Source organism: Stegastes partitus, unplaced genomic scaffold (assembly GCF_000690725.1).
Source record: "Stegastes partitus isolate 25-593 unplaced genomic scaffold, Stegastes_partitus-1.0.2 Scaffold529, whole genome shotgun sequence".
Lineage (NCBI taxonomy): Eukaryota > Metazoa > Chordata > Actinopteri > Pomacentridae > Stegastes > Stegastes partitus.
In genome coordinates this window covers 340300-361207 of record NW_007578260.1, presented here as the reverse complement: position 1 = coordinate 361207, position 20908 = coordinate 340300, and the positions used below count along the sequence as shown (strand labels likewise).

The following is a 20908-nucleotide window of genomic DNA, read 5'->3' as shown; positions in this document are numbered from 1 at the left end:
TTTTTCTTACTTTCTTTTGTGCTATCTATCTATCCATCTACCTATCTACCCATCTACCCATCTACCCATCTATCTACCCATCTATCTATCTATCTATCTATCTATCTATCTATCTATCTATCCATCTATCCATCCATCCATCCATCCATCCATCCATCCATCCATCCATCCATCCATCTCATTTAATTCTATAAATCATCTGTTGAACACCAACTTTTCAAGAATTTTCCTTTACAGCGTTTCCTTCACGACGCCCACGTTTTGTTTTTCCGGCGTATCTTCACTGTTTCATTGTCAAAAGAGGTAATTTATCCACTCAAAGCTCTTCTGTAACTTTCTCTCAGAAATCCTGTATGCGCAATCAAGGACAGACTTTAACAATAACGTGAAAAGTTGTTTACTTAAATGGATTTTTTCATTATGTGCGAGTTCCGTGCTGTACAGCGCCTCGCATTGAGCTGAAGGAAATCAATCAAAGTGTGTTTTGTGTCTATAGATACGAGAAAGATAAGTTTGTTCATCCTATAAAGCAGGGAAAATAACACCACATTATCTCTGAAGCGACAGTATTTGAATTAAAAGCATTATCAACTGGCTGCTCCTACCTGTAAGCGCCCGGACTTGAGGAGTGCAAACATGCACTGGGATGTGTTGAAGGCATGTCTCCAGTTGTGATAAGCCACATTCTTCCTGTAGTTCTTCTTAACGCTCATAATCCACTGACATAAACTCTGCAGAGGAGAGAACATGCAGAGAAAGATTTATTGAACCCATGTAAGCCACTTTCCCCAGGCAGAAGGGGAATGTGACGAACGTGGTGTAGGTGTTAGAAATGTGCTTGTCGTAATTTGATTAAGTACACATTTATTTAGTAAAACACACCGTGAACTATAACAGCACTGAAACTGTAAATAACTTGAATGTAAATGTTAACTAAGAGCCCGGCTACAAGTCAGGGCCAAGACATTGCGTAACAATGCAGCTGTTGCCGTAAATGAAAGTCCAGCGTTCTCATACATGTGTCCACTTCGACTATAGATCATGCAAACTTTGCACTCGCTGCATCAATTGTAAGGATTTGTGCAATTTGTCTGCCTCAAGTATTTCCACAGTTTTGCATAAACTATTCCGATTATGCTTGTCTCAGAGACTCACTGTAGCTAAGTGCATATGAATCTGCCTCTGGGTCAACTTGCATATTACATTATGGCATTCATATTTTTGTTTTTCCCGATAAATCTCAGTAAAATATTCACTCTCCTTATGGCGCTACTTTGACTCTGTCGCTGCTTCACTGTGTTCACCAGCCAACTTTGTCTGTGATGTGTTTGGTGTTTATCAGAGATTTTTTATTTTTTTTTGCTGAAAACATCTGGTTGTTGTGGTGAGAGCAGCGGAGCCGAACAGCAGCAGTAAATTTGCTGGCCACATAAGGTTAACCTTCTGAACTACAAGCAGTTTCTTCATGTTTTTTTTTTTTTGCTCCTGTCACATTTTTACTCCCTGTGGGCTCATTTTTCACTGCAGTATGAAGTCACACACCTCTATGGGAAAAGAACAACTACGGGTGGAAGTAGAGGGGACTCAAAGATTACTTTTGTGCATTTATGATGACTTGAATTGAGGAAAAAAAAACAAAACACACTTTATTTATTTGACAAAAACTGAAAAAACCTGGAACCATTTTTCCGAGTACTAACAAGAGTTAGGAATACTGGGGGGAAAAAAATGAGGCTCTGCATACTATAGATATTTTACTCCTTATAATTTAATTTGTTTCCATACTTGTCTCCTCTCTGCTCTGTGGAAACACAACCTGCAGTTCAGGTGAGAAATCCCACAGATAAGTCACACCTGAGTCACTCTTGACCTCTAAGTTGCTCAGAGGGGCGCAGAATCATTCGTTTTTTTAAAAATCTAATTGATGCAAACCTGTCGAATAAAGTGGTTTTGTAGAAATATCCCAATATCAACCATAAGTTACACATCATTACATTAAAATCTATTAGAAGTTGTAATTTTTCTGATTTTTAAAAAAGATTTTGTTGGTTGAGCAGATTAAAAAAGATCCAGACAACTGGCAGAGTTGGCAGGTTTTCTGTGGGTTTGTCATAATAAATCTCATCTTTCCCATTACGCATACAGTCATTTGATCCTCTTTTACTACAAAAATATTGATTAGTGCATCCTTAAGTCTCCATGCAGCATCTATACTGCACTGTAATGGTGCATACGGTATTAAACATATGTGCAACTTATTGCCACACACACACACAGGGTATTTAGATGCACTTATTCAACCATGAAAGCTTTTTTTTTTATTCTCATGTTAGTGAGAAAACTTGTCACCATAATCGAAGATAAATAGATATAGAAATACTGGATGTGTAATTGGTTGACTAATCGGTTTGTTGCATCTGCAAAGAGGATATGACATTGTAACATTTATGTGTTGGCCTGCAGAAGCCCAGGAAGGTGTCACTGGCAGAAACAGAATTATAATTATCAACAGGCCGACAGCAGATGCGGGAAAACATCAAGCAAACAGCAGCATCACAGGAGCAATGAAGAGACCCTGTTAATGCTGAATGCCACGCAGGAGTCCGACATCATTAAGTGTAAGCAATGCCATTTTCTTTTTCTTTTTTTTTCCTCCCCACGGTGTTGTATGATGATAAATTCAAGTGACACATTTGAATATATTTTGTGAAATCTGTCAAATTCGATGTATTTCGCAGCCTGATGTGTGGCTCAAAAAAAAAGCTACATTGTAAGTGGGTGTAAAATAACAACAGTAGAGAGGAGAAGTAAATGTGATGAGCAAAGGGACTTAACTGCCAGGATGTTTGCCCTTTCTCAAAGTGAGGACTCAGCACCCTGCCTGCAAATCAATGCCCTCTGCTTTGTTAGTCTGCGCTACGCTACACGCTCATCATGACTGCACAGCGAATGAAAACTAATCCAATCTCAGGCACCATAAGAACCGCAAACCATTATTCAGCTAATCAAATAATGGCTCATTTTCTCCATAGGGATCATTATAATTTGATTTAAGATCGGAATGAATGACTGTAGAACGATAAATATGTTAGAAAGGGCAATTAAATAATAACATGTCGCTCGGTTCAGCCCCCAGGTGGTGATGCTCTCGGGGTGGCCGCCGTGTCGGCCCGCGGTGTCAGACTGACAGCCTGTGCTGCTGGAGGGCCTTCATTTCCTCCAATCAAAGCCTTTCTTTGTGAGGCCTCTCTCCCGCAGGCACTCCGGAGGTCAGCCACCAACATACAAGGACCTCTTCACGAGAACAGCGCGCTAAGGAGGCGAGCCAAAACCCACCAGCGGCCGGGCGATGCTGTGGCGCCGAGGGGGAGCCAGACGAGGGGAGCGTTGGGTCTGACAGACGGCAGTAATGGAAGGAGAGTGTGTGGGTGATTTTTTATTTAGGGGAAGTGTTTTAGGTGCATGACGCTGCCGTGTGTGTGTGTGTGTGTGGTCTCTGAGTTAAGGATGCAAGCAAACACACAAATATTAACTGGGTTGTAAATGCATTCACTCATCCTCCAACACACACACACACACTAATGTTCTAGCGGTCTAATGCTGCTGACGAGAAGCAGATTGTTTTTCTGCGATTCCTAACACAACATGCTGCTCTTCTTATGACATGTTCTGAGGACAACAACGTGCTAAAGTGTTGTCTGTTGTAACTTTTGGGCTGTTTGCAACGACAAGCCTTCATGTATTCTACTTTACAGCCTAAAAATAACCCGTGCCTATGTCGTAACCTGTGACGTTTTCTTCATTTTTTTGTCATTTGATGAGATATTTGCAGACTTTTTTAGCGATAAAAAAATAACCCCCAATTTTTCTAGTTTTACATGTCTCTTCCCGTAAAATGCTGGCAGTAGACATGTCTTTTTGTTTCAAATCTGGTAATATTAGAAGCACTCACTCAAACAGGTGGCCACTTGTGGCTGTGTGCCGATAACACTCAAAACAACCATTGTATTGGAGCCAATTAACGACTAATTGATGATAATGCTTCTCGTAAAGCCTAAAGTGTGTCCAGCAGGATGTCACTGGGTAATTAAACTCAAAAGGGTTATTTCCCTAACGAGCATGCTCAGGAAATGTCATGGTAACCTGAATATTAAGCTGTGAGGGATATCTTTTGTGTGTAGTTGTTGGATTTTGCTGGAAAAAAATAATGTGCCCAAAAAATAATGAAATGGTCTTTAAGCAGAGGGATGAGCACGGATCACTTAAAACACAAGATTTGGAGTTTTTTTTTGTACCTTGTTAATATGCCCATATGGGTTTTTGCTAGAAGACATATCATGAGTGAAACAAGCAGTCAGCACCATGGCTGAGCATGTCTCAAAGTCTCAAAGACACAAATTTAGACAGCCAGGGTTTCATACGTATACATGCTACGAAACCAATCCTGTCTACTTGCAGGATGGTGGCTTCCATACCAATACCCTTCTTTATAATTTACTGATTTAATTAACTAATCTAGTTAATTGGCTTCCAGCTTCAACATGTACTTACCGTTGTGTTGCGCACTGTTGGGACTATGCTGCTATGGACATTCTCGAGGACGGTATAGTTACATTCAAGCCACGTCAATGCATGAAGGGATTATTTTTATTTTTAAAAACTTCTAAATATGTAACTTTGATATACAGGGATGAGCTTTTTGGGATTTGAAACAATGACCGGATGGGGACTTTAATTGGTGTTAAGGCTTCCACTTGTACAACATCCCATTCTTACCGTGTACTTCATCTGGAAGTTCTGGACCAGGTTGAGGTCGACAAACATCCGGATGGTAGCCAGCGTGGTCTCAGTGTCCGACAAGTCGAAGTCGCTGAAGCTGAAGTCCAGAAGGCGCAGCGACTGGGCCGACGGCACTGTGGCTACCTTCAAACACACACAACACAAACACTTAGAGGCAGCAGTTCACCTCCTGCATTATTTAGTTGGACTAATGAGTAGTAATCACTTCCCAGATCCTTAATCCCAATTCTTATTTCTGCCACAGTTACATAAGCAACTTTAACTACACAATCATGTGGGCTTTTCATCTTACGGTGCTACGCAGCGGCCTCTTGGGTAGAAAGTACCCGAAAAATCAAGCCTGTGTCCTAGATACCGAGTGACACATCCTCTTTCTGGCACTCGAGGGAGGCCACTTAATCAGGCTACGCTGTTCGTTCAGCCACATTGCCATAAGGAGAGGAGAAAAGAACGCGACCTTTTCAGACGGTCATGTAGTGTCATTGTTACGGCTGGTGGAAAAAGTCGAGCTGTGTTGACTGGTTCATATTTGGAGAGCCGCCCTGGAGTTCTGCCAGAAAACCATTTACAAATGAGCTACTTCACAAATTCGTAAGACAGTCTGATTGCAGGGAGGTCCTTTAAGTTTTGGCTCTTTTGTGCACAAAGCTAGAGGGCCATTTATTTCAAGTGAACACTAAAAATAGTAATTTTCCATCAAATTACTACTAGTGGTAATACACATTTGACGTTTAGAGCGAGGTGATTAACAGTCTCACCGATTACCACGCATTAAGGTTGCATAAATCTTTAGTTTTAAAATCATTTTTGGAGAAAATGCAGCTTCTACTTTAATATTTGTTATATCAGTTGTGTTTTTGTTGTACTCAGGAAAGCAATTATAGCCAAAAGAAGAAAAAAATGGTGTAAGAAAACAATAAAAGAATCAGATAACAAAAAACTACATCTGAATATTTAGTGTTTCATAAAAGAGAAAACACATACCAACAGTAAACTTACCAAACTCTCTGCTGTAAATGTCCATCACACTTCTACATTTACTCTACTTGTGTGAAGGAGTTACATTAAACAATTTTACAACTGTACAGACTTCATAGCTTCCAAATAAATGTGTAGTTAATCTAGCTAAATTATCAGCTTCTTTAAAATCTGTATATTTGCCTGAATGCTAGCGTTTCTTGCAAGACCTCATTAAGACCACATAGCCTGCTGGCAGGTTTGTAGGGCATGTAACATTTAAATAATTGTCAAAATGTTTTAAACAATGAATTGTCGTATTCTTAGATTTCCACATTCTTTGAATTAACCAAGTGTGACGTGGTAACCAAATCGAAGCGTATTAATTGTGATATTGTGATACAATTAACAGATAAATTCTATCTAAAAACCACCTAAAATGCATTTATGTGTGAAAAAGCTGTAAAAATTGTTAAACAAAAGTAAAGAAAAAATATCTATAAAGCATCACTAAAAGATCTGAGAGTAACTTAACACTAGCTCTACTAAATGACTTATAAAGTTGGTAGTTAGCTGTAACATGTAATCCCTTCATGTTGCCATCAGTGGATGCTAAATGAAATGGGAGTTGTGGGGGTCAGTGATGTTGCCCTAATCTTCAGAACCCCTAAAACTAAAACATTAATTAGGGCATGCTGCTGAAAGTCCGTGGTGATTATCCCAAAATCACAGAACTGTTATTTTACACTCATAACTTTTGCTTTTTTTGTTGCAATTTGAAAATAGATGTTTCTGCCAGACCAGGTTATAAAATATCCCATAGACAGAAGACAGTTGTTTTCCTTCACTGAGGTGTCTGAAGTGTGGAGGAGACGCCTGGGGGACATTTACATGATGAATAAATCAAAAAGTTTTAGTTTAAACGTGGCTAGACACAGACGACATCTCAAACTTTTCTAACCACTGCATTATTAACTATTTCTTGGAGCAGCAACAGCATCACTGAGCAGCTGGCTGCAGAAACTAAAGACATTCAGAAACTCTAAGCAACGATTAAAGTGCCATACCTCCAGCGGCTGTATATACAATAAATGCATGAAGAGAGCTGTTAAACACCTTGTTTTGGATTAAAGGTTGAATCAAAGAACATCTAAATGTGACATCAAATGCAACGCTGTCGGGCGTCTCTTTGAAACTTTAGATACATCAGTAAAATATGACAAGTGTGTAATTCCATGTACGTTCTGCCACTAGAACTGCCTCTGTGTCGTTTGAGTTTTAATCCAAAGCAACAGATCGGTCACACACTCTGTTTATCTCTGACTAAATAAGCTGCTGAGGCCCTGGAGTGCAGCACTTCAGTTAACTAATAATAGAACAGAAAACATAATAATAATAATATGTTCCTGCCTGCTGTTTATTGAAAAGTCATGCTCATTAGAAACAAAGTCATATTAAAGAAATTATGTGTTTTATATTTAAAAGGCTGTTTTCTGAAAACTCAACAACAACTGAATTTGCAGAAACAGTGATTCAGAAATGTTGGTGTGAGTTTTATTAATAGATAAGACTAAAAGTTTTCTGAACTTGTCACACTTTCTGAAATATAAGTGCTTTGTGAATAACTTAAAATTATTCTTTTGTCTGAAATGTTTCCTATTTTGTTTATCTACTTTCTGAGATGTAAATGTTACCAAAATATATAACTTTTACTGAAACACTGTTTTCTGAAACGCACAACTTTCTGATATTTTCCTGTAATACGGTTTCCTATTGTGTTCATTACATGTCAGCTTATGTAAAATGCCATTTCTGAAATTTACCGCATCGAAAATATTCGTTTCCTGTAAATTTCTGTTTTCTAAAATTCGATTCTGTCATTGGAAAGTTTTTCTACATTTTAAAGTTTTCCAAATTTAAGCGATTACCTTTGCTTAACTAACTTTTCTGAAGCATTGTTTTTGAAATGTTTTAAGTTGTGCTGACATATTGTATTTGGCACCACCGGGCCTCCGTAGAGGTCCTGAAACCATACAAACTTGTAACTTGGAGCTCAGTATATGCAAAATGGTAAAGCCTTTAGATCACAAAATACCAAACTATTATTGTATTTACCAGAGTTCTAGGATTAAATTCTGTTCATATGAACGCCTGAATGATATTTTTGATTAGGAAACACTGACTATCAGACTTTCTTTTCTGTACTTTTTAAATTTTTGTATGACAAAATTCCTAAACATGGACACCGAGTATCAACTAATTCCATTGTTCAGGGTAATTAAATGCCACTTCACTTCAACACATTTAGAATTCTGCTAGCCAACTGTGACTGTGCAATTGTGTGTTTGTGAAGAGGTCGACCGTATGGAGCTGCTATCCTGGTGCTTTCTTGCTGATTTAGCTTCGTGGTGTTGTGTTACATGCTTCCTGCTCATCTACACAAAGTCTCCTTCTTTTGACTCTGAGGGACAAACATCTGCCTGAGTGTGTGTCACTGCATGCTTCTGGCTGTGTGTTGGATAATCCATGTGCGTGTAAGTGTGTATTAATAAATGAATAAATTTGAATTTACCGCGGTTACCTGGAGTTCCCGCGATTCTTCCTCTGCGGCGGAGGCGTGATACGACAAAACCTGGAACACACAAATGCAAAAATGATGATGCATGCGGACATATCGGGGAAAACACTCATACAGTTCAAATACAGCTGCTCTCTAACACGCGTCGCCGATTCTTTTGGTTTGTGATTGTGCTAAATTAAGTGACTGGCATCGGTTCAACCTGTGGGTCTAGTGTGGCTTAATGCCTGTTGAGAAACCTGTCAGGGGGTTTTGATGTGAGCAAGGCAGTCAAAATGTCATGCAAAGCTCAAGATGAATAGGCTTTTTGACAGACAAGATAAGAAAAAGTGGTGCGACTCATCAACCACACGTCTGTCAAATCTAAAATATAAAGAATCCATCATGATCTGGAGTAAACTGTCAATACGGAGAGAGCCTGGTGACTAAAAAAAGACAAGGCAGTGGCAGAAAAGAAAAGAAGTACAGATCACATCCATGATAATGCTGCTTCACTGAAAGCCTACTTGGCTCATTTTAATCCTGTTTTCCAAATTAGCACAAGAACGGTTATGCATAATAGTTTAATATGTAAAATTAATAAGCATCAGTGCTGTTATTTCTTTCTTTTTTTTAAAGATTCTTTATCAGTTTTAACAATTTTTAGTGATGGTAAAATTCACGTGAGCCAACATGTGCAAAATATTATTATTGTTCTTATTTCAAAAAACTATTTCCCATCAAAAAATATATATATTTAAAATAACATAATAAATATAAAAATACATAAACTAAACTAAACTAAACTAAAATAAAATAAAATAAAATAAAATAAATGATAACAAAAAAATAGACAAAAACACAAACATCTTTCAGAACATTAGGGGGTGACCATTACATTGTCTTTAAATTTTCAAACTCCAAATTAAATTGGGCTTTTTAACATTTACGTACGCAACCATTTGTCTGGTGTTTTTCCAAAAACATGAGGTAGCGTGTCAAGTTTTCAAATCCACTAACAGCTGTTGTGTTCTTTTTTTAACCTTTATGCACCACCATGACTGAATGACAACTTGAATTACTCTTTAAAAAGTTCTACACCATGATTGAGAACTTTCCTCCATTTTGCTGCCTCCTACCAGGAAATGCCACATAACACATGATTTCTTCCTGCCTGTTCTTCAGGCTTTCACAGACTTTCATAGCTGTCCCCATAAGTGTGCTGCATGATCAAAGCCTTCCTGCACTGGCAGTGATCCCTGTTTCTGAACTTTCCTCCAAAAAGCACATTTTGGCCCAGTTTCAGGACTACTTATTTTTGATGTGTGGTGACCGGTGACAGTGTAATTTGGACAAAAATGTAACTTCTAAGGCGAGTGTTCATTGATCACTTACCATCTTTGCTTTGGGAGAGTGATGGAAGTACATTAAAGGCAGTCTTTGAAGTACTGAAAAAAAAAAATGCTCAAACTGCTATTTAGAATGATGGAGGCAGCACTTCAGAAGTGATTAAATTGTCCGTTTCTTCATCACCACAGTTCTGTAGGCTACTGTAGCCACATTCAACTGAACTGCAGTCAGAATGAAATGAACTGTCCGGCAGTGTTCGTTCTGACACCTGATTTGGATTTGGGCAAAAATGTGTAGAACTTCTAGCCAAATTTCAGTCTTTTGAAAGACAAGTATCCTAAGCATTTCAAGGCCATCTGTGTGTGTGAGGTTAGTGGAAAAGACTCCCTGTGTCTGAATCACTACCTTGCTCATTCACTCATTACTCTGGATACAAAGCTCCAAGGTGTGATCGAAAAACCTGAACAAAACATTTTCATTAGTCACACGCTCGTGACATTTAGCAGGTCTGTTAGTGTCTCTGAATGACCGACTGAGGTAGCGCTCAGCTTCAATGCACACCTGCCCTGAGCTGGTTTGTTGCAGTAACTGAATGGGGACTAGAGGCTTCCCTGTGCACGGCTGCCTAGCTAACATCTACTGAAGCGTGTGAGGCCTTTGGGGAACATCTGTTAATTGTGGCATCGTTGATAGTTTGCATTTGAAGCATGTAGGGAACATCGGTAAACTGCAGTATCAGAAAGCAACCTGGTCGACTCTCCCCATGCATGAACCTCCATACCCAACCAACCACCACAAGTAAATTCTCAACCTGGAAAACATTGAGATATGATCCAACAGCCAACACTGAGGGACTTCCCATGATTCACCGAGAACCTGTCTCCCACTCGACTCTCTTTCTGTCACTATACATTCATATGCCACTAGTGTATGTCACTCACTTTGAGTCTTTTCTCATGTAGTCTGTATTTTTTGTCCCCTCTGCAGGTACCTCTGGCTGCAGAGCTTTTCAGATCCTCGTGTATATTGTTCTCTTATGTGTTGTTTTTGTGTTTTCTCTCTACTATCTGGTTCTTGCTCCCCTTTCCTTTTACCCCAGCTGGTTGAGGCAGATAGCTGCCTTCCCTGAGCCTGGCTCTGCTGGAGGGTTTCTGCCTGTTAAAGGGAATCATCTGGATTTGTTCGGTTTCTCTTTATAGTGAAATGTAGTAAGGTCTTCACTTTACTATGTGAAGCGAGCTAAGATGACTTCTGTTGTCAACTGATGCTATATGAATAAAACTCAACAACATGCAGGTATTGCACAGAATGGATGGGAACAAAGCTTTAGCTGTCAGGGCATCAATGTTCTGTATTGAAACATTTAAAAAAACAAAGACACTCGCTCTGTGCCTCTGTGCTGGGCACCGACAAACTGAAGCAGTGAGGAACCAGAATTTAATTTGGATTTCATTTATTTAATTTCACAGAAGAGCAACCTTTTACTAACTTTAAAAAACAAAACTTCAAATGCAGTATTCTGCAAAATGTGGCACATTGTATTTAGGGATTGTTAGCAGAAAATATGCTGGGACACTACTATTTAGGTTCCATTGTGTAATTTTTGGTTACACAATATATTATAGGATTTGGACACTCAAATAAATAGGTTTACTTGTTCACACACTGTCAGCAGCTGCCTCTTCCCTCCACTAAAATACTGTTCATGTTTGTCCAGACAGGAGAAGCTAAATTATTGAATAATATAAATACGGTAATATTTCTTTGAAGAATATCTACAGGAAGATTTAGGTGGACGGTGACACCTTTTGATTGAAACAGGAAAGGTGAAAGTGATGCTAATGTTTCATCCTCTGGTGGGTTTGCTTGTTTGCATGTTTCCCTGTTTTGTCTCCGCTCTTTTGTTGCTGCCTTTTATCTAATTCTCAGTAGCTTGTGCATGAATTTAGTCCGTCCATCTGTTTCTTCCGTGAACAATGGCACATGTAGGTTGTTGAACAAAACAGTAATTAGCACATTTGTCTTCCACTCTATCGTATAATACATGTCATCTTGCACCTATTACTTTTTTTGTGCCTAATTTTTGTTGACAACATCAACACAGTGGTCCAGAGCTGCAGCACTGGAGGAGGTGGGCGTCAGCTGCAGCCGAGAGGACACATCACCTCTGACACCCTGAAGCTGACAGCTCCATCACCGGAGTGAACGGTGTGTGTGTGTGTGTGTGTGTGTGTGTGTGTGTGTGCATGTGTGTGACCAAGGACTGAATGGAAAGTGTCACAGTGGATTGTGTGTGGGCTCAGTTATAATGAATTTGTGCTTTGCAGTCTGTCGCACGCAGAGGCTGAAGGAAAGTGTCAAGAAGCAAGAAAAATCTTCCTGCCGCGACTCATCACTGTCAATCACACACCCACAGATAACTCTATCAGTGGCGCTCACACACACGCAGAAACGCACACACACTGTATGTGTCTATACTTTTAACACCACCACAATGCAATCTCTTTCACTCAATCTTGACTGTCAACTCTTCACTGCCAGTCCCAACCTTTAACCTAACTGTAACCAAAACATGAATGCAATCTAATCTGAAAGTGAAGTGTTTGTAAGATGAAACGTCTTCTCTTTCTAAAAATCTTCTCACTGGTAAGGCGTCAAAGAAGCATAAAGAGTTAAAGCAGAGGTGTCAGGATATTTACTGATGGAATGAAAGGCAGGGAAGGGAAAAAGAAAAACTGAAAGACTACTACAAACACAACAGATAGTGGCAACCAAACTGAACCGTGTGAGCTTCAAAGACCACAGGTCTGTTGCAATAGACTGTATTAGATTAAACTGGTGTATCTAATGAATTGGTAACTCAATGAGGGATTGCAATTTCCTCGGGTAGCATGTTAGAAATTGCACAGTACAGTTTTTTTTTTTAAGACTTTTTCTTTGTTTTATCAGATGGTTTAAACACACAAAAATTGTTGTATGCAGGATGAGCAAAAAACAAATGTGGACATTGTGCTAATTAGTGTTTTATCTCATTCATTCAACCTATTTTCAACATACTGCTGCTTTCAATTATGTTCTGTGTTTCTAATTAAAGCCTTTCACTTCACTACTTTTGGCCGGACTAACATTTCTTAACAAAAAATGGATGGATTGTCTGGAAATGTTTTACAGACGTTCATCTTCCCCTCAGGATCTGAGGACATTTTCCATCAGGTTCTGACGCAATTTGCCTGTAATGCTGACGAGTAAATGCTAGCATGCTAACAACCAAACAATACCCCCTCGTACTAAACACAGAAAGCACATTTTTTTTCCTGTGGATGTTTCTGAGAGGCTGTGAATTTGCACTTTTTATAGCAGCTAGTGACAGATTGGACAGTACCACGTGTTAGTGATATTTCCTGAGGCGAACATAGCACAGGATTTCTGGAGAAATTTCTGCTGTGTTTAGGCTCCGTCGATGGAAAGCATGTACAAATCTACGCCCCTTTAAAGTCCGGCAGCGACTGCTTCAACTACATCTCTTTTAATGATAAATCATAGAAGTGTGGATGATGGAGACATTTGTTATAACTCACTCTCTAAAATCAACTCACTAAAAACTTGAAAAACTGTCTCTGTACTCTCGTTGTTAGAGGTTGACAGGGAGATGTCATGTTGAGCTTTCACCTGCCCTTGACTGTGCGTTATCTTTCTTAGATTAGAAACTTGAGCAGCATTTGCCTAAAATATGAGACACTGTACTTGTAAAACAGGGTCTCTAATAATGCATGATGCTTTATTCAGTTAAATTGAACTAAAAATAGGTTTTACAATGGTACCAAGCATTATTTGCAAATATACTGACCTGGGTTTGGTACCTAATATACATACAAGTACTGAAATTAACCACTATGGTGCATTCTTAGTCATATGTACAGTTTGTATGTATGTGTGTGGGTTAATAAGGCTGACCTCCAGAGTGACTTCCTGCTTGGCCATGGCTCTCTCCACTGTTTCGTACATCTGTGTGTTCTGGATACCGAGGCCGCAGAAGATGGCAAATGCCTCCAGGAACTGCTCATCGTTTCTGTTGAAGGCCTTCACGCTGCCGGATGCTTCGTCCATTTTGTTCACCAACTGACATACACCTACGAGCACACGCACAAATACACACTGTCACTCAAACACACAACTTGGTCCTCTTTATATATCACTTAAATGTAAAATTATTCAAAATTGCGTCACCTTACAATAATTACATCACTTCTAATTTGAACAATAGGGTGCTCATGTTTAGATTTACTGTATGAAAAATTGAGGACGCACAGTACGAAATGTATAAATGTCACCTGACCAACACCTTCTTAACTCATGCAGCTCCATATCATCACATTGCTACCTCCATGCTTCACTGTCAGCATTCACTGTGGCAGCCCTGGCGAGATTCAGGCCAAACCTGTTGGAGCCCATCTGAGCTGAACAAACTGATCTTGGTCTCATCTGACTAAATGTGGTCCCAATGTCAATCAGACTTCAATCCAAGCTATTTAGCAAAGTTTTATTTTGTACTAAATAGCATGCAAGGGTTTTTGATTGTTTAGTAAATACTCTACTTGTCAACTAAAAAATGCTTCTGGTGTTGTCGCTTCTGTTGTATTCTGTATTTACTGCATATCCCCGAATTATTTGCTGATTTGATACCACACAGCAAACCTGAGTCAGGCTAGTATTCTAGCTTCTGAATAACTGCAAAACTACACTTGAGAGATAAACCCATGCAGACAGTTTAATTACGTGACTCACTACATTATCATGAAATGGGGGGACGATTGTTAGTCTTTGTTTACATCCAGATGCAAATCTGTTCAATGTAAGAACATGGAGCAGAATATTACACTTCTAATGCTGATAATACATTCATGGAACAAAACATATATTGGTCTGAATTAATCCGTAAGAGGAGAAAGACGAAGGTCATTTCATAGTAACGAACTAAGCTTGAGCTTTTCATCTTGCTCATCAACAAAGCTCAAAGGTTGGAGAAGAGGCTCTGAGGACCTGTCTTGTTTGATCTTTCAGGGACACCACTGCCATTAGTCATCGTCATAGCCAACTAAAGGAGCTGCTATCAGCTAATTATGCTGATGACAATCAGTGTGATGGATGGAGTGGGAGGGCTATTCATGGATGGACAAAGTAAGTGGTAATGCTATGCTAGCTTAATGTGTTCTTTAGCCTACGATTTAAGACTATTAAAGCCTCTCGCCCCCAGCGTTAAGGTCCCATCACTGCATTGAAAAGTAAAAAGCCGCACAGGCAATTTAAATATTGAAGACATTCTGGGATCACAGTGTTTTCTTCTCAGTGTATACTTATGTTGGCTGATACTGCCTCCTTTTTTCAATAAAACCGGATTTTCTGTATTAGCGATACACTGCAAAGGCGAGACTTCACTGCTAATTACATTGACCTTGTTGTTGACTCACAGGTTAAATCTGATCCACTGTGAAAACCCATATTGGTTCAGGCTAATTTAATCCCAACAGAGATCTTCCTGCAGCTAAGATACTGTCATGAAAAGGTGGAAAAGAGGTAGTTTAAGCCCAATGCTCGAACTTCAAGGGCTGCTCTACCCACGAGAGAAAGAGAGATAGATCCTACCGATGACTTTATCCTTCTTGCCATTCCTGATGGGAGTGCAGAGCAAGCTCTTTATCTGGTTGCTGGTGTGATCTGGGTTTTCACTCTACCAGAGAACAAGAGGGATGATTACTCGCTTTGGAAAAGGAAAGTACATGAAAAAGAATGGAAACAAAAAAGTACCGACCGTCCAGGGGAAACGCTGGTCCTTGGTGACATCAGCGATGTTGAGAGGCTGCATGGTGTTTTTAACATACTGAGCGTACATGTAGTTAATCTGACTGACATCACAGTCCCTGTGAGGAAACACACAACAACAATAACAGAGAGATGTTCAGAAGTGACCATGGATCAGCCTTATGAATCTTGGAGGAAATGTTGGACAAGAAAAACAACTGCAGCTTAAAATGCTTAACATCATGTGATACACTAAAGGAAAAGAGGCCAGAAAACCTAAACAACAGCTGAAAAGTAAAACTATATTTCACGTTCATGTTGGCCCTCTGCACCATGTGACTGTCCCTGATTCTGCAGGGTTTGCTTTTGCCCACACTGCACTGCAGTGATTTCATTCACTCCCAGGTACATCTGGCTCAGTCCAAAAATGTCTGTCTAAAAGTATACCTACCGACATGTTCACTAATGTAGGTGGTTTGATCAGTGCACCAACAGAACAACAACTTGATGGCGTTACATAAATACAGTTGCAAGGCTTGCTATCACCCTGCTGGCAACATATTGATCTAGCATCCAGTTTTAATGCTAAGCTGGCTAACGTCAGCTCTGTACATAACCCCTCAAGCCCAAAGCAATTTTTAAAAAGTTTCATCTACAAAAAACACCCCAAATGTAGTATAATCATCATAATATCATCATGAATAATCTTGGCCTCTATGGATCAAAGACACTTGCTAGCATTGTGAAATACAACAAGCCTCTCTGTCGCCATCATCAGGACAGAGTGACATTTGAGAATCTTTTACTTCTGTCACCACGCAGCTTTAAATTAAAGATAAAACAACAGAAAATGAGTCTGTGACATTCGAGAAAGTCTTAGCAGCTTATTTTAGGAGAATTAAATCTCTATAATTATTTATGACATGCACTAAAAACAGGTAACTTTCTTGACTTATGACTGTAGGTTTTCAGACAAAAATCCAGTTTGCACCTGTTAGGCGCAATGCACAAAGCTGCAAACCTGAGCCTTTTTTTCCTTGTCTAAATGTTTATACATGCCCAAATTTCACCACTCAATAGATCATTTTTATTTTTTTTGCAGTAGGGGACATTCTGGTCTAATTGATTAATAGGCTCTATTCATTCAGCATGTACAAACTTCTATGAAAGAAAAGTTTATGTGCACAGTTTCGCAGCTAAAGAGACATATTCTTCTCAGGAGTTGGAGGAGACCAAAAATAGAGCTAAAAGAAGCATGAACTGAAATGTATCAGATTGCTAACGTTGCTTTGTGCTCTCAGACAGCTGTTACCTATCACATTTATTTGGAAAGTTAAAAAATTCTCTTCCTGAAGTTTGTGTTTTTGTAGGTGTTGGTATTTCCGCCACCTGATTAGCTGTGGTGACTAACACTGTTCATGCTTAATTCAACATTTAGTCATGTGGGCCAGGACAAAAATGGTTCTTCGAGGAAAAACCTTGCATACACTAGAAATCTGTCAGTGAAAAATGGAATCTGGAAATAATCTTTGCAACAGAGTGGGACAACTGTAATTTTAAAACGACTCTGTGATTTGTCACTTTGTTGCAGACACTAAGAAGATGCATTTTGAGTATTCCTTCACACAGATTCGCTCAGCTGCTCCTTGGATTCTTTCTTGAGACCTTAAATCTGCTTCCTGAAGCTCCAGGCTAACAGCGCTGAATAATAAAACATCTGCTGGTTAATGAGGGAACTGCACCTGAGTCCACTGTCTCAAGCCTGAGAGCTAAAGCCGTCAGTCACGTCTGTCAGCGCTTAATAAGCCTGTTTGTTATCTTTAGTCGCTCCAAGTCCAACCACAGAGTCAGCCATAATACTGCCTGATAAATGATGGAAAATGGATATGTAAACATAACATGGGGTTAAAGTAAAAGCCAGTGGATTTTGGCTGTAGAGTTGTGGTTGGATTGTATGTGTGTGTGTGAGAGAGGGAGGGAATATGAGAGTGTGTTAGTGGATGACAGAAAGGACGTCAAACAGAAAACATGTTTTGATGGTCATGTGTTTGAGAGAAGAACAAATGATGGTTAAATGTAACTAAGCAAATGTTCTCGAGTACAATTTTTTAGGTACTTTTACGTTTTACTTAGTATTTTTATTATATGCAACGGAGATGGCAGCTAGTTTCAAAGCAGGTATAGTTTTACATTTTTATGAGTACAGCTTTTCAACTTTTTGATCGAACGCTTCATCCCCACTGGAACCTCCTTCATGTTTTCTACCTTCTTTTGAAGCTTGACTAGTCCTCTTTCTATTGTGCCATGTCATTATGCAGCGGTTTAACGGCAGCTGAGTAGAGAACTACTGCGACGCCAGATGTTTATCTGAACAAAACCAGCGCCCAGTGTGAACATAATGGAAATAGGAAGGAAACAAATGAATTCACATTTTCTTTTTGCTGTTGTTTCTTTCCACAATGCGGTTAACTTTGCACTCTACATTTAGATGTTGAGTAATGTGAGTAATTATTAACACACATAAAAACAATACTGTAAAATGAATACTTCACTACATCAAGATAGCAGATATTACCCTTGTAGTTCAACTTCAGCAAGGTTTTGAAGACAGCACAATGGAGCATTATAGACTTTGATGTTCCTATTTGTAACTAAGTGAGCGATCTGCATATTTCTACCAGTGCTGGTGTGTGTGTGTGTGTGTGTGTGTGTGTGTGTTTTGCTATGGTTTCCAACATCCAGTCCATGCCAGGAGTTTCATTTTGGATAACTTAAAGGATTCAGACTAATTATAACAATGTGCTGGCCTCGGTGCACAAACACACACTTCAGATGGACATGCTGCACAGTGCTTGCGTTTGTGCTTGAGTTTAAACACACTAAAAGCCACATTTCCTCTCCCTTGCTCTGTGATTGACTGAAACGAGGCCATAGAATAGCTACCGGCATCACTACGAACTCTGACAGCACAACTCTGGCTTTTCAGTTCACGATCACAATCAAACTCCACATCCTGAAAAAGTTAATTGCCCCACTTTGTCTACTTGAAATACCCCTGCCTGCTGCTCCTTGCGAGCTGGATCAACATCGGTTCAGCTCGACTGAACTTCCTACTTTTGGCGAAACAGACGCTGTGTCGTTACGAAGCCGAGGCCCACGGTTAATGTCACTATAAAAAGCCTCCTGCGGTTCCAGCTGGTTAAAGCTAACATCCTGCAGGGCCCCTCCCCTCCCTCGTTGGCCCAGTTGGAGATGCCCGGTTTTGCCCTATTGCAGCTGTCCTAGAGGCAATACAGCACAGTCGCACAGCAGCATTTACCAAGAGTTATTAGATTAGGAGAAACTGCATTGAGAAAAACAAACAAACAAAAAAAACCCCACAAGACTCTATGAAGGACGGGACAAGATAAAACATTCGACTTGTAGCTGGTCCATCATCATTGTGTTGGGTCTTCATATTTCCCTGTTTTTTGCCTGTCGAATTACATAATGAGCTGTTTACACAGTAAGAAATAACAGCTTCAAAGTGGAGATTATCAACTCACTGGTTAAATCTCCTTTTTAAAAAGTCACTGGTTTTGACAGGTCAATTCGTTTCACCAATCAAAAGAAGGTCACCAACCACGCTTTCTATCAGGTTTTATTATCTGTCTGCCTCTTAGCTATATCTCTTCCAGGTGCAGATATTAGTGTGAAAAAACAGTCAATATAGCCTGACAGAAAGTATGGCTTGTGACTCTTTCCTTAGTATAACCTATACCAGAGAGATACATCAGGCCTAGCCATGAGCTTTCTGTTTTAAAAGAAAGGAGAGGTTTTTTTTGGCTTTGAATACCTAAAAGTCTGGATTTTCAACTGGTGTTTAAAAGACAAGGACTGCATTGTTATGGTCAAAAAATCCCATGAAAATCCATCAGTGTGCATTCAATACTTTTTGACTTCTCTGTCCTGCTGTGGATCTTAGGACTTTAGCTCTTACTGAAAGGGTTAATGTAATAAGACAATATGAGTTTCATTTATTTAAAAAAAGAAAACAAAATTTGCGATAACGATGTAACTGGTGATATAATTGACGCGAGACAAAATACAAACTGCACAACTTTATTGGTGCAAATTAAAAAAAGGGACAAATCCTTTTCCATTTAGCAAGCAGCTGTTTTTGATGCACATTAAAGCTATATTGTACCAAAATCAATAGCGCATAAGTTGTAAACTGCTTGCTGACAGTTTGTTTAATCGAAAGGCATTTCAAATGGAAATGGGCAACCAAATCCTGAGCATAACAATGCATAGTATCCACAAAAGTAAAGTAGAGTTGCTTTGCAACATAAAACTTTGCAGCCAGCTTCTTTGGTCTCACCACCACGTCAGTTGGGGGTAGAGGGGTGTATAGCGATGGGTGAATATTCGGACCGATGGGGTGGAAGTGGGCGGGACGCACAGGCAGTACTTGGCTGCTAATGTCAGTTTAGGATAGTGGTCACAGTTCTGTTTCCACAATCGGGTGGCAGTGGTGGTGGCGGCAGCTGGGAGGGGCTAGCGGTGGGTGGTGGGTGAATGTTCGGATCTCAAAATTGCTATGCGTACACCACCACAACAACCGAATATTACGATATTCAGGTCCAGCCCTACTGTGGTCGATGCACTGCTTATTGCTCCATGTGCACTAGACCAGATGAAAACAACGGCACTGTGCATGCACGTTACACTCAAATTTTATAGCGATATTTCAATTTCATATCATCCACTAATGTTACACCGGTATTGCTGTGCACGGTATGATATGGCCCAGCCCTACTCTATACTATAGCTAAAATATCATCCTTAAAAATAAGGGGAAATTGTGCATTTATCTGGGACTACTTTACCCATTGAATGATATAAATATATATAAAAGATGCGATTACACCCCTGTGCACTTCCGCTTAAACATCAAATGAGTCAAAATTGTGTCACCTCAGTAGCTGCATTACTTTTAAGCTGAACAGTGGGTCATTTGCTCTTATCTGAAATTAAAAACTAACAGCTAGATTTACAATTTCAGGCCCCACAGTAGGACCCCAGTGGAACAAAATCAAGTACATCTTTTATTACTGGAATTCAAATCCTTTTTTACTTTTCCGTGTGTTGCTGTCAGGACTACTTATTATCTGTGGTAGTACTGGCCAGGTTCACACCGCTGGTCTCATCTGACTCATCTGGTCTCATCTGACTAAAGCAGCCTGATATTGCAGGTTAGCGCTAAAGCTCAAGCAAGGTTTTTTCTTGGATGCCATTCATCGAGGCTGATATTATGCAATGTCCTTCACACTGTCTGAGCTGTTATAGAAATTTAATTTTCATTGATAACCTGTGTGCCTGGACATGTGTTTATAGACACTTAGTGCTCCACTAATAAGTGGTACTGTGGCCTGTTCTATACCTTCTGATCACTGCTGCAAATGT

The 20908-nt window shown here is 39.6% G+C and overlaps 1 protein-coding gene across 1 annotated transcript in view; it reads right to left on the bottom strand.

The window, feature by feature from the left end:
- pde5ab (phosphodiesterase 5A, cGMP-specific, b) overlaps window positions 1-20908 on the bottom strand; it is a 79597-nt gene that overhangs the window by 19651 nt on the left and 39038 nt on the right. Inside the window, exons 9-14 of the mRNA XM_008287953.1 lie at window positions 15474-15582; window positions 15308-15392; window positions 13619-13794; window positions 8330-8389; window positions 4777-4923; window positions 606-731 (exon numbers count right to left, since the gene is read on the bottom strand). Coding sequence (XP_008286175.1) covers window positions 606-731; window positions 4777-4923; window positions 8330-8389; window positions 13619-13794; window positions 15308-15392; window positions 15474-15582 — 703 coding nt within the window. The remainder of the gene's footprint in view (window positions 1-605; window positions 732-4776; window positions 4924-8329; window positions 8390-13618; window positions 13795-15307; window positions 15393-15473; window positions 15583-20908) is intronic.